Raw genomic sequence first — 13,702 nt, 5'->3', positions numbered from 1 at the left:
GGCAATGTTGCCCCATTCCGTACAGCGAAAACATTGGGGCCCTGTCTGGGGAGGTAGGGTTGGTGTCGGGGCTCTGGGTAAGGGTTTAGCTATCTCCGAGGTCTTACTATCTCCTCCTATTCTGGTTGTGAGCTTTTGGGAAGAAAAAGGGTTCTTGGCCGGTTGGGCTTTAAACTCTGGGGATCTGTGGTAGGCACATGCCAGCACTACAGCAGTTTGAACTGAGAGATGGGAATGTTGTTTTACCCAGGTCCTAGTGTTTGATGGAAGGGCGTCTAGATACTGTTCCAGATATATTTTCTCGGTGACCTCTCCCATTGTTGCATTGTCAGGCTGTAACCACCTGTTCCCAAGGTCCATAATCCTAGAGTAGAGAGCTCTGGGGTTATCCCCTGCTACCCATCGTTCCTTACAGAACCTAGTTCGGTAGTACTCCTGGTCATGGCCCAGTCGCTCAAGAATTGCCTTCTTGATGTCAAGATAGGGAGGAGTGCCGTCAGGGTTGGCGGCCTGGAAGGCCGCCTGTAATTCTCCAAACAATAGGGGGGCTATGTACTGGCCCCACCTCTCCTGGGGCCACCCCGCCGTCGTCGCCACCCTCTCGAAGTTCACGGAAAAATAGTCGGGGTCGTCTCCCTCCTGAAACTTCTGCAAGACCTAACTAGAGACATTCGGGTGTCCCCTAGCAGCCGAAATGGCGTCTGTGAGACGTAGGATGGCTGAGTCCTGCGTTTGTTGAGTTGAGGCCATCAGCGCCGCTTGTTCTCTTAGGGCAGTCTGGAAGGCTTCCCTTTCTTTTTGGGCCATTTGGCTTTGTTGTTCCATGACCAATTGGAGGTGTCGTTGGCCCTCAGCCAGCTGAGTAATGATAGCCTCCATGGTGACGGGTTGGGTCATGATGAAGCACTGGCCTAGTATCCCACTTCTGACACCACTGTAATTGATCGGCGGTCATGCGAGGCCTAGTAATGAAGGAAAGGGAGGGCTTCGTCCTTTGTAGTACTAATTTATTAAGGACTCTATATTCTGACTGGAGGGAAGCAAAAGAGAAATAAAAAAAAACTAGGTTTGTAGAACAGTCCGCAGAAAAGGGCAACAGCTTTGTTGTATTCTGTACACTGTCCTTGGGCGTGCTTGGGTTTGGTAGTGTGCTTGGCGTCTTCCTCAGTGACAGCCGAGAAAAGATGAAAAAAAAACAACACAAAAATATTGTATTAGGAGCGGGCTGAGGGATTCCAATATGGACCTCCACCTAACACCCAGGTGATTTCGTGCTCATGTAGTGGTTTGGTAGTGCTTTACAATTCCCACCACTTCCCAACTGCGAAATAACGAAAAAATGGCACTTGCCTCTGGCCACGGCCCTCCTGGGTCACGGCAGAAGGGGTCCAGATGTCCCTCTCACTCCCTGGATGAATGGATTGCTCAGCGTTATCACTGGGCTGGCTCCCGAAGTCAGCCCATGTCTCTTCTCCTCCGAGGCCTTCTCCCCTGGGCTCCTCACTCCTGGGATCTTCTCTCCTGGGCTCCTCACTCCTGGGATCTTCTCTCCTGGGCTCCTCACTCCTGGGCTCTTCTCTCGGCGCGTCTTCCCCCAGCAGCCGTTCTCCATTCACGAGCGCGTCTCTCTCCTCTTTCCGCGCTCTTCCTGCTTCGGCAGCAGCAGCGCTCACTTGACCTGCGAGCCGCGCTGCTGCAGCAGTAATCAGCTCGCCCTTTGGAGGCACTGCGGCGGCCATCTTGGGAGTCCCGATCGCGGGACTACACCTGGTTAAAGCGCGTGTGAATATGTCTTAACAGAAGCTACCTGCTCTTGACTGCAGGGGAATGCCCACCCAGTGTACATGGTACCTGATTCTATATGGTGCCCGCAGGTATTCCCCATGAAGGCCCTCGTAGCCAATTGCACAATGTAGTCTCAGTATTTTGCAGTGCCTCTCTTTGCGTTGAAATTTCCTGAATAAGTGTAAAATTATACTTTCCCACCATTGGGCTGGTAACCGGTGGGAAAGGCAGACTGTTATTTTGCGGCTTCTGACATTGCCTCCGGATATATACTACAAAACCACAGTACCTACAACACGCCAGTACCCTTGGCTTTAACAATGCTTGTTAGTTGTATAAGATAACTGAAGCCACAATTCTGGCTTCCCTGCATAGCATATTGAAAATGCTTCCATTCTGAACTGGTGGGACTGTCACCTTAACGTGTTGAACAGTCATTAAATGTCTCCCTTCGATGTATAGCAAGCTGAACCGCAAATGGGACCATTACACTAATCAACTTCCGCAACAGCCAGACAGGTCACCTGCACGTAAGCCAGGTGCCGAAAGCGAAAAGCGGGAGCCCTTTGGAAACGGAATAGCGGCGCACAATCCCAGCATTGGAGACAAAATTGACCTCGTTGTACTACGAAAGAGGCACATGCGGAGACAAAATAACTATTCTTTGCAAAACAGAGCCTGTCCGTAACTTTTGTCTATATTGGAACAAAGGATGAACCATGATAATATCACTGATCAAGTCTGTGATGTCATATACGCTACCTCTGGCATATTTCGCCATATATGACTGACACCGCGCTCTCATCCTGTGCTTTGTGTGATCTTGGCCCACTTTTGTGTTAGCAGAGCCCTGTGAAGTATACTTGGCTTCTAGGCCGATAATGCACAAGTGTTAGGTGAGAAAGATGAAACCATACTTGCCGAGCCCCGGCCAAAACGACAACCATTTAACCATTTGTCATCAGTAGCACATACATCAATAAGACATTGATAAGGGCCACATGCATAACTCCTGGTGGCCAAAGGACCTTGTTGGTCAAGCAGCGAAATCTTCGCTCAATGCAATAATACAAAACAGACTTCTCACGGCGCACGCCACCCAGGCGCCAAACAGGACACCGAGGTTTACACCGAACATCCCAACTCCAAAGGAAAGGCACCACAAACCCAACCCCCGCGCAAGTCACTCACCAAGGCACCGCTGAAGGATCCACCCCTGAACAATGCCTTCAATGAATAGCAAGCTCAACCGCAAATGGGACCATTACACTAAGCAACACCACCAATCAACGGAAATCAACCATACCCCCCTGTAAAACAGGTAAAATGTGTGTGAAACCCAGCCATAGCCAGACGAAACCATAGAAGCAGTTTATCTGGGGCATTGTAGAGACGTAACCGATACTAGACAACCTGTCCCTTCTGTGTGCATGGCTGACCCGTATGCTGGCTTTTCGTGCTAAGCTTAGTGTGCTGCCGGCTGGTGTTTTGCAGCATCTGACATTGCCTCTGGATATATACTACAAAACCACAGTACACCTACAACATGCCAGTACCATTGGCTTTAACAATGATTAAACATCCAAGCTGGACCTCTTTGCTCAGCATGGTGTGCTGCATAGTTCTGTCTCTTCTACCCTTGTGTCCAGATATATAATCAACCGTAACATGACCCCTACAGCAAGCCAGGACCCTTGACTTTCAATGGGTGATAGTTGCATAAGGTAAATAAGCAACCACTTATGGCTTCGTTGCAAGAATATGGACTGTGACCTGTATGGACCGTGACCTGTACGAGGGTCAGTAGACAACACTGGCCCCCGCTAAACTGCCAAAGTGAACGCACCATGCGCACAAGAGAGGCCCTATGTGAAACACGGATGCAGCAGAACCCGGCCAGTTATAAAAGACCCCAGCAGCCATGGTTAAGCTTCTGGAGTGCTACTCCAACCAGATGCATCCCAAGTGTTGGGTAAAAAACTGAACATGAGAGACCATAATTAACAGTACAGATTAAGTGAATGAATCGTGCCTGACCATTGCCCGCGAGCACAGTGCCAGTCATCAGTGCCTCGCAGGCGGACCACGGGCAGAGCCACCGACCCGCAGTGCACCCCGTTCTGAGGCCGAGATAATGAAGCAGTCCGGAGCCCCCGCCAAACAACACTGGGAGCAACGGACCCCACCGCGTTCTGCACTCACAACCACAGACGCCCGACGCCAGTGGTTTCATAAACATCTTGCCCCACTCTTGGTCTTATATCATAAACATCCCTGCACGTAGTCGTGTGCCCTAAAATTGCAAGTATCTTTGCACATTGTCAAAGCATTGTCAAATATTAGTGACCCCTGCCATTGATAATTATGTGTAAAGACAAGGCCTATGAGCGCCCGTCTCAAACACCAAAATGCAGTGCACCCCGCCGGTTTCATAAACATCTTGACCCCCTTGATGACTCACCTCCCAGACAACACAGGCTCCAGACCAGCAGAACCCGACGCAAGTCTTAGACAATTTACCCACGATAAACTTAGTATTTTTTATGGGCACATGCCCATTTGCGACCTGAAAAGCTCGGTGACTCCATTATTTCTGTTGACGTTTTCAGAGGCATCGATATGCTCCGATGCATAAGTATGAGGTGACTTAAAGAAAGAGCGGGAAAAGATACAATACGCAGTAACCAGTCCACGACACCGCAACCATATATACAGTACAACGAACAATGAATGCGCTTTTGTCCTACGTGCATGATACATCGCTGGATCATAGACATCCCAATATAAATCTGTTTGCGTTTAACACCTATCAGCCCTATGAACACATGCCACCTTTGCGAAAAGTGCTTATTTTGTTCCTCAACTTCCTCATGACAGTCTCAGCATGTTTTGGAAGCACTTAAATTACGGCCACGCCCTCCGCCCAGCTCACCTCCATTAAAGGCACACTCTGTATGTCTCCAATTTTGGCACAATTAACAAGACATTAGTGAGAAGAGAGACAAACGCAGCCATTTCTCAACCCTTTCAAGTACAGAGGAAGCACCGAGGCGCGAAACAAGAAGTGCCAGACTTCGTAAACGTTTTAAGCAGCACAAACATCGCCGCAAACAACGTGGCACAACCCACGCTGCCAACACACCGCCCCCTTTACAAAACACACCGGTACCCGGGCACCCAGGACAGCCGCAGGCTCCCAGACAGGTAAACATTTGCAGTGCGGACACGGTTACAAGGCCAGGGTGCCACAACACCAGGAAGTCGGAGCCACAGCATCCCAATTGGGGGAAAAGTGGAGGAGATGATTAAACCAGGCAATGGCCCCTCCTGCCCCTCACTCACCGCAAACGAAGTTGGGCCCGACAATAACGATACGGACGGGACTGGACAGCGTGTCCAATGGGACAAAAGACATGGTGCCCAGACGGCGTGTCCGGCGTGCAAAAGAGGACGTCCAGATGGTGAGGGAGGCATATATACACCTACTCCTGTCCTCGCGCACAGGAAGTGACGCTCGCATAGCGCGCCGCAACAAGGCTGGGGGGGACTCCTCCCTGAGTCCCTGCCCATAAGGGGGGTGTGACCTGCCCCAGTGCCACTAGAGGGCTGCCCTCTTTAGTGGCCACCTGCGGGGGCCTCGGGCAGCAGCATTTCGTGAGGTAGCTTCATTGCTTTAGTGACTGTTGAACCCCCTCATTGCCTGCGCCTTCAACCATCCAGACTGCCTCCAGGCCTACCTCTCAGGCCGACACTCATAGCACTGGTTGCCTTAGCGGCCATCCCTCACTAGGACTATTTCTGGTGGGGGGCTGCTGTCAGGGTGTCAGTGACACAAGGTAGAAAAGAACGCCACTAACTTCTTCTCAGCAGCCAGCAGGGACGACGGCGAGCTGAGGAGCCTCCCTATTCTCCTGAATGCTATCCCCCACAGTGCAGCGAACGCAACTATGGAACACAGCACCCCGGGGAAAAGGGAAGGGGACAAAATAACAAAGTGTGCTGCCAGGAATGCGTCTGTCCTAGGTCTGGTCTAGGTTCTGTATTCCTTCTTTACGTGTATGCACTGTAGGGGGAGACAAGAGGGAAAGACAAGCGTGAAATGCAAACTACAAAGCACATACACATTCAATCAACACGTGTATCACACGCCTTTCACTTACAAGGAGCCCTGCAGCAGCTGTCCTTGAACAACACGATAGTTCTTTCTTTTCGTATTTAAAAAGTCTTTGTTGTCCAGACAAAAAGGAAACCCAGGAGTTCCCAGAATTCGAGTACGCCACGGTTGTAAATTAAATATACGAACAAAATCAATCCCAAGAGAGGAGTCTTCGCTGTTACACCACAGCGAGTGATTGTCAATGGTGAAAAAGGGGCCCCCTTGCGCTATCCAGGAAAAGCATCACGGAAATGTCAAATAGCAGCACCCTCTCGGTTCTCAAGGCCGTTGTAGGGTCTGCCTGGAATGCGCCGGTTATACGCGCTGAGATCCCAGAACGCGCGGGCTGATAGGAAGGCAGGTTGTTGAAGATTTCGCCGGTAAAGACGAAATGAAAGTTCGGCTGCGATAGAGTCTAACGGCAAGACGGGCAAAATGTAAATACCAGCGCATGACTAGTGGATAGAGAAACCCCACTCGCGCTCTTTATGAACAAGGTTCTTGAATACCTGGTCAACGGTTTTCCCGTTCCCAATCCGAGCGAGTCACCCGAGAGCTCCATAGAACTGCTCTCGGCGGATCCTACGTACTCCAACGAACGCCTGCGTCCCCAAATCCTCTAGCGGGGAGGAAACGTCCACTCATGAAGAGTGTTGATCCAAATTGTCAAGCACCTTCCCACTGTGTGGGAGGTGCTTATAAGGAGGCGTTTTCTTGACAGGCTGTTTGTTTGGCAGTGCTAGGCCCCACTGCCTTCTGGGAGAGGTAGTGCCGCGGGCTCCTTTTCCATTTATACCAGTGTTCACTCACACAGGGGAATTCGTTGTGGTGTGTGTGTACCTGATTCGGCTTACTACGGTGCACAATCGCGACAGAACCCCCTCTCAAGGATCGCCGACTTGGCGGAGGCCCAGGCTTTCCTGGATTGTTCTCATGGAACTGGTCTAGCAGGTCAGGGCAGTGGAGGTTCTGAACTGGTTCCCAGGTCCTATCCTCAATCCCAAAACCTTTCCATCCCACCAGATACTGTACCCGCCCCCTAACTAACCGGGAATCTAAGAGTTGGTGTACTTCATACTCTTCCTGTCCGTCTACCACCGGGGGGGGGGGGTTGGTCTAGCACCCGTATGTTAGTAGGACATGGTTGGAGAAGGGACACATGAAACACTGGGTGGATTCGCCAGGACTGAGGCAAGGCCAATCTCATCGCGACAGAGTTGATGACCTCTTTGATGCTATAAGGATCAATATATCTGGGTTTCAATTTGTCTATTCGCTTCAGATGTATGTTTTTTGTGGCGAGCCAAACCTTGTCCCCCACCTGATACTCGGGTTCCTTGGTTCTCTTTCTGTCAGCAAAGCGTTTCTGTGCTGATTGCGCTATGGCGAGGTGTCGTTTGACATCGAGTAGTACTGCCCTGAGATGGGTGTGGTGTTTCGGGATGCTTGGGAGGGTGGATTTTATGGGCCAATCAAAGGGGAGCATGTTTGGATGGTGTCCATAAAGACAAAAGTAAGGAGAGCACCCGAGCGTAGAATGCTCAGCGTTGTTGTATGCGAATTCCGCTGTCCACAATAATGTGACCCAGTCTGTGGCGTTCTGCAGTGTAAAAAAGCGGAGATACTGCTCCAGGGTCTGGTTAAGGCGTTCTGTTTTTCCATACGTTTGGGGGTGGTAACTGGTGGAAAGCCTGGCTTCGATGTTCATCGTTTTATACAGTGCCCTCCAAAAACGAGAGGTTAACTGCGTTCCTCGGTCTGTAATCAATACACAGGGTACCCCGTGGGCTCTAACCACATGTTGAAGGACAACAAGGGCCAGTTCGGATGACGTAGGCAGCTTTTCCAACGGTATGAAGTGTCCCATCTCGGTCGAGTGATCCACTATCACTAAAACAACGGTGTTTCCCTTGCAGGGGGGCATCTCCACAATAAAATCCATTGACATGGTATGCCAGGGTCGAGGAGGGATAGGTATTGGTTGTAGCAAACCTGTGGGTTTGGAGTGACTTGCCTTTCCCTGTGCGCACACTGAACAGGTTTTTAAGTACTCTTTGGTATCCTCCTTCAGTGAGGGCTACCAAAAGGAGCGCTCGATACAGGTTATGGTTTTGTGTATTCCTATGTGTCCTCCCAATACGGAATCGTGAGCCCATGTCAGCACTTGCAGCTGTAAGTCAGTATTGGGGACATACAGAGCATGGTATGTATGTATGTATGTATCGCGTATTTGTATAGCGCAGACTGTCACCCGAAGGGTCTCCTGGCGCTTAGACATTTTACCAATTACGCGCGACACACAAAGACAGAAGGATTAATCTGACCTAGGAAAAAGATACGTTTTCAATCCCTTCCTAAAAGAGGAGAAATCTCCCGAGCTTCTCAACGACGAGGGTAAAGAGTTCCAATACTTGGCTGCCACAAATTTAAATGACCGCCCGCCCATCCGGGCCCTCAAAACCTTCGGGATTACCACTAAATGTGCTGACAAGGAACGAAGGGAGCGTGTGGGCACATACCACGTAAACATTTCCTGCAGCGGAGCAGGTCCTTGGCCATAAAGTCCTTTAAACACGAAACAAAGTGCTTTAAAAATAATCTGCTGTGAGATGGGCAGCCAGTGAAGGTTCACCAGCGCCATAGAAGATGAATCAGAGCGGCGCCGAGAAAGAGCCAGTTTGGCAGCCATATTCTGCACACGCTGCAGCTTAACCACCAGGTTAGCCGGTGCTCCTAGCAATAATGCGTTGCAATAATCCAGCCTGCTCAATATGGTGCCCCGCACCACTTCTGACCGAGCATAGGCCGGTAGTAGCGGAAGAATTTTCCACAACATACGAAGCAGCGCCATACAAGTGGCCACAGTTTTGTTTACAAAAAGGTCCAATTGAAGATTAGGCCCAAGCACCACGCCCAAATTCCTGGCGGAGGCTGCTGCCCGAGGGGCGTCCTGGAAGGAAGTAGGCCAAAAGTCAGGAGGTAATGGCCAAGGAACACAATCCATCGAACAGTGCAGTACCTCTGTTTTAGAGCTGTTAAATTGCAAGGAATTTTGCCTCAGCCAATCCGCAGTGGTGGTGGCTATATAATAGACCGTCTTTCTTCACTCGATTTCCTGGGTCCTCCCTGAGCCAGGACAGAACGTCTATGTCAGTCAGGGATGCTCGGATGTCCTCAAGGAATTCCTTTGACTTGAGCAATTCGAGGGTTTGGTTTTGAAAGGCCCCCTCCGAGAGTATTAACGGGGGTTCTGGGTTCTCCGATAACGTGTTATCTTCATCATCCAGAAGGCGTGAGAGGGCATCTGCTTTTCCGTTTTGTGGTCCTGGTCGGTACTTGATAACAAAATCATAATCGGAAAAGAAAAGGTCCAGCGCAACTGGCGTGGTGTGAGTGCGTTGGCGTTTTTCAGGAATAGTAGTTTTCGGTGATCCGTGGAGATCTCGATGGTCTGATGAGCACCCATGAGATAATGCGCCATTCCTCGCAACCTCTTTTTATCGCCAGTAGTTCTTTGTCAGATATAGAATAGTTCACTTCACTGGGGGTGAGTTTCTTGGAGAAATACGCCACGGGTGTAGTTGTCCTGTTTTTGGATGTCGCTGAGACAACACGCCTCCTATGGCATACTGTGAGGCGTCTGTTTTGATGATAAAAGGAAGATGGGGGTCTGGATGCCGCAGGATGGGTGCCTGAGTGAACTTGTCTTTTAGGAATCGGAAGGATTGTTCGGCAGCGTCCCCCCAAACGAATGGAGCGTTCTTCTTCAATAGGCAGGAGATGGGGTGAATAATCTTTGAGAAGTCCTTTATAAAACGCCTGTAGTAGTTGGCCAACCCCAAGAAGCTTTGTACAGATTTTACGTGATGGGGTGTTTTCCACTGAGTGATTGCCTCGACTTTGCCTGTGTCCATCTGAAAACCGTGAGCATTGATAATGTATCCCAGAAATGCTACCTCTTGGACGTGGAATAGACATTTTTCTAACTTGGCGTACAGCGAGTGCTGACGGAGCCGGTCCATAACTGCCTTTACATGGGTCACATGTTCCTGGAGAGTAGACGAATAGACGAGAATATCGTCTATATAGACCACACAGAATGTGTCCAGGAATCCCCTCAAAACCTCGTCCATAAAATATTGGAAAGCCGCCGGGGAGTTGCAGAGCCCAAACGGCATTACCCTGTACTCGAAGAGTCCGAATTTTGTTTGGAATGCGGTCTTCCATTCGTCCCCACTTTTTACCCTAACCAGGTGGTAAGCTCCCCGAAGATCCAACTTCGTGAAGTAACGTGCCCCCTTGAGTTGGTCCAGGACCACAGGAATCAGTGGTAAAGGATACCGATTTTTGATGGTTACGTGGTTGATTGCGCGGTAATCTATACAGGTTCGAAGCTCGTCGCAACCTTTCTTAGGGATAAAAAGAAGTGAAGACGAAGCAGGTGAAGATGAATGCGTGATGAACCCCGATGCCAGGTTCTCTTCGAGATAATTCTTTAGGTAATGAGTCTCGGCCTCTGTTAGTGCATACACTCTGCTACACGGAATTTCAGCTCCCGGTATCAGCTCGATGCGGCAGTCGTATACTCGATGAGGTGGAAGCTGTGTAGCCTTTTGTTTATCAAAGAGGGACCGGTAATCCTTGTATACGTCGGGCAAAGTGGTAGTACAACAATACAAATCTTGTACGCTCGCGGAGGCAACAAGCCGCGCCTTTGGTTTAGACGCATATTCCGGAGGGGTCGCCTCTCTAGTGCAATGCTCCTTGCAATATTCCGACCTCATGGTAACAGTGCGAGCCGCCCAGCGCACAACAGGATCATGAAGGGTCAGCCACGGCATGCCTAGGATGAGACGAAAATGGGATGCGTCTATTAGGTCAAACTGGATGTACTCGTAGTGATCCGTACCAAACTGCATCAAAAGGGGAAGGGTATGAGATGTGACTGGTCCTGACGTCAGCACGAACTCATACACTGCCTTCACAAATTCGGGGTTCCTCTTCTTTTCCCAAGGGTCAGAGCGTATTTCAAGTCCATATAATTCCCCGTCGCACCGGAATCCAATAAGGCATCCACTTCAAGTGGTGTATCCGTAGTCACCCATAGAGAGACACATACTTTCAAATGTGCCACCGCTGGTTGTAAGGTATTGGCGATTACTGAAGAGATCGAAGTACGTCGTTCGCCCGATCCAGAGATCTCTATCTGACTCCGGCTCTTCAGTTTTCCAACGGTTCTCTTGTTCCCATAATAGCTTGACCCCACGGAGAGGTGATCCATTCTGGAAGCTGGGCTCGGGCCCGGCACTCTCTTATGAAATGTCCTCCCTTTCCGCAGTACAAGCACAACTTCATCTTCCGCCTCTTTTCCCTTTCTTCTGCGGTGAGGGGGCCTCGAATACCCCCTATCTGCATAGGCTCGATTCCCTCTGCGGCCTTGGGTTTTTCTTCCGCAGCACCTTTTGGTTTGGGATACCAAAGATGTGCGTCCCCTCTGTTCTTGTCTCCTCTTCTCTCCTGTAGGCTATGGTCTAGTTGAACAGTGAGATCGATCATCTCTTCGCAGGTCTGGGGCAATTGTACCACTTGTGAAAGAACGTCTTTTAATTCCCCTCGCAATCCCTGGTAGAATAAGGTGGTTCATTTTTCCTGGGGCCAGTCAGTTTCCACCACCAGCCGATTGAATGATGTTATGTAGGTCAACAAGTCCTGTGACCCTTGTCGTAGAGTGAGTAGCTCACGATCCAAAGTCATCATATGGGACTTCCGGTCAAACAGTTTTCTCATTTCTAAGCAAAAGTCTGGGAACCTATGCAAAACGGGGTCATTCCTCTCCATTAGTGGTATAGTCCAGCTCACAGTGTTTCCTCCCACGTAGGACATCATGAACGCTGTCTTAGCCGTTTCATCCTGAAAGACAGCAGGTTTGCACAGGAAGTGCAGCCTGCATTGATTGAGAAAGGTTTCGAATTTCTTCGGGTCGCCATAGAAACGTTCCGGAGGCACCAATGGAATTCCAGTGCTCTGGATCACATGTACAGTAGGCACGGAGTCAATGGTAGGCGGGGGGCCAGGAGGGGCTGAAAAGAACCCACTTTCTTGTGGGGTGCTAAAGGAGGGAGGGTGTACTGCTTGCCCAGGAGGAGGAAGTGTTGCTTCCCTTATGTATGTACTAGTCCCTTGGCCCTTTTGTGATAGACCCGCCACCTCTCTACGTAACGTGCTCATTTCTTTCCTAAGGTCCTGGTTTTCTAGGCGCGAGGTTTGCACCTCCTGCTGCAGAGCCGTTAGGCTCTCCAGCAACGAGGTCAACACCACGTTGGTGTCCATCGTCCATGCTGGGCGTCTAACTTGGACTTGACAATCTGTCAGGGTGTCAGTGGCACAAGGTAGAACTGAACGCCACTAAACTCTTCTCAGCAGCCAGCAGGGTCGACGGCGAGCTGAGGAGCCTCCCTATTCTCCTGAATGCTATCCCCCACAGTGCAGCGAATGCAACTATGGAACACAGCACCCCGGGGAAAAGGGAAGGGGACAAAATAACAAAGTGTGCTGCAAGGAATGCGTCTGTCCTAGGTCTGGTCTAGGTTCTGTATTCCTTCTTTACGTGTATGCACTGTAGGGGGAGACAAGAGGGAAAGACAAGCTTGAAATGCAAACTAACAAGCATATACACATTCAATCAACACGTGTAGTACAAGCCTTTCACTTACAAGGAGCCCTGCAGCCGTTGTCCCTGAACAACACGATAGGCCTTTCTTTTCGTATTTAAAAAGTCTTTGTTTTCCAGACAAAAAAGAAACCCAGGAGTTCCCAGAATTCAAGTATGCCACGGTTGTAAATTAAATATACGAACAAAATCAATCCCAAGAGAGGAGTCTTCGCTGTTACACCACAGCGAGTGATTGTCAATGGTGAAAAAGGGGCCCCCTTGCGCTATCCAGGAAAAGCATCACGGAAATGTCAAATAGCAGCACCCTCTCGGTTCTCGAGGCCGTTGGAGGGTCTGCCTGAAATGCGCCGGTTATACGCGCTGAGATCCCAGAACGCGCGTGCTGATAGGAAGGCAGGCTGTTGAGGATTTTGCCGGTAAAGACGAAATGAAAGTTCGGCCGCGATAGAGTCAAGACAGGCAAAATGTAAATACCAGCGCGTGACTAGTGGATAGAGAAACCCCACTCGCGCTCTTTATGAACGAGCTTCTTGAATACCTGGTCAACGGCTTTCCCGTTCTTGCAAACCGAGCAAGACACCCGAGAGCTCCATAGAACTGCTCTCGGCGGATCCTACGTACTCCAACGAACGTCTGCATCCCCAAATTCTCTAGCAGGGAGGAAACGTCCGCTCACGAAGAGTGTTGATCCAAATTGTCAAGCACCTTCCCACTGTGTAGGAGGTGCTTATAAGGAGGCGTTTTCTTGACAGGCTGTTTGTTTGGCAGTGCTAGGCCCCACTGCCTTCTGGGAGAGGTAGTGCAGCGGGCTCCTTTTCCATTTATACCAGTGTTCACTCACACAGGGGAATTCGTTGTGGTGTGTGTGTACCTGGTTCGGCTTACTACGGTGCACAATCGCGACAGCTGCAATAAAAAGGACTCCTCTATTAAATCGTTTCTCCTGACCCCCTCTCAACAGCTTCACTTCGTCCCCCACAGTGAAGGGGATGGCGACCGCAGGGGACAACCAGCCCTTCGCAAAGAACTTTCTCCTCCAGATTGTCCAGGAAATCAGGGGCGTAAAGACCGATCTTCAACACGACCTT

The 13,702-nt window shown here is 50.2% G+C and overlaps 1 protein-coding gene across 2 annotated transcripts in view; it reads right to left on the bottom strand.

Annotated features, from left to right (window-relative positions):
- Nucleotides 1-13,283, bottom strand: part of DPP3 (dipeptidyl peptidase 3) — a 533,904-nt gene extending 520,621 nt beyond the window's left edge. Inside the window, exon 1 of one of the 2 annotated variants that reach the window (XM_085625440.1) lies at nt 13,153-13,283. In XM_085625440.1, coding sequence (XP_085481566.1) covers nt 13,153-13,253 — 101 coding nt within the window. In that variant the 5' untranslated portion in view covers nt 13,254-13,283. The remainder of the gene's footprint in view (nt 1-13,152) is intronic. The other variant, XM_085625443.1, reaches the window with a different exon arrangement.
- Nucleotides 13,284-13,702: the final 419 nt, after the last annotated feature.

The sequence above is a fragment of the Triturus cristatus genome, chromosome 9 (assembly GCF_964204655.1).
Source record: "Triturus cristatus chromosome 9, aTriCri1.1, whole genome shotgun sequence".
NCBI lineage: Eukaryota > Metazoa > Chordata > Amphibia > Caudata > Salamandridae > Triturus > Triturus cristatus.
The sequence above is the reverse complement of the archived record's forward strand: the minus strand, read 5'-3'. Positions and strand labels throughout refer to the sequence as shown.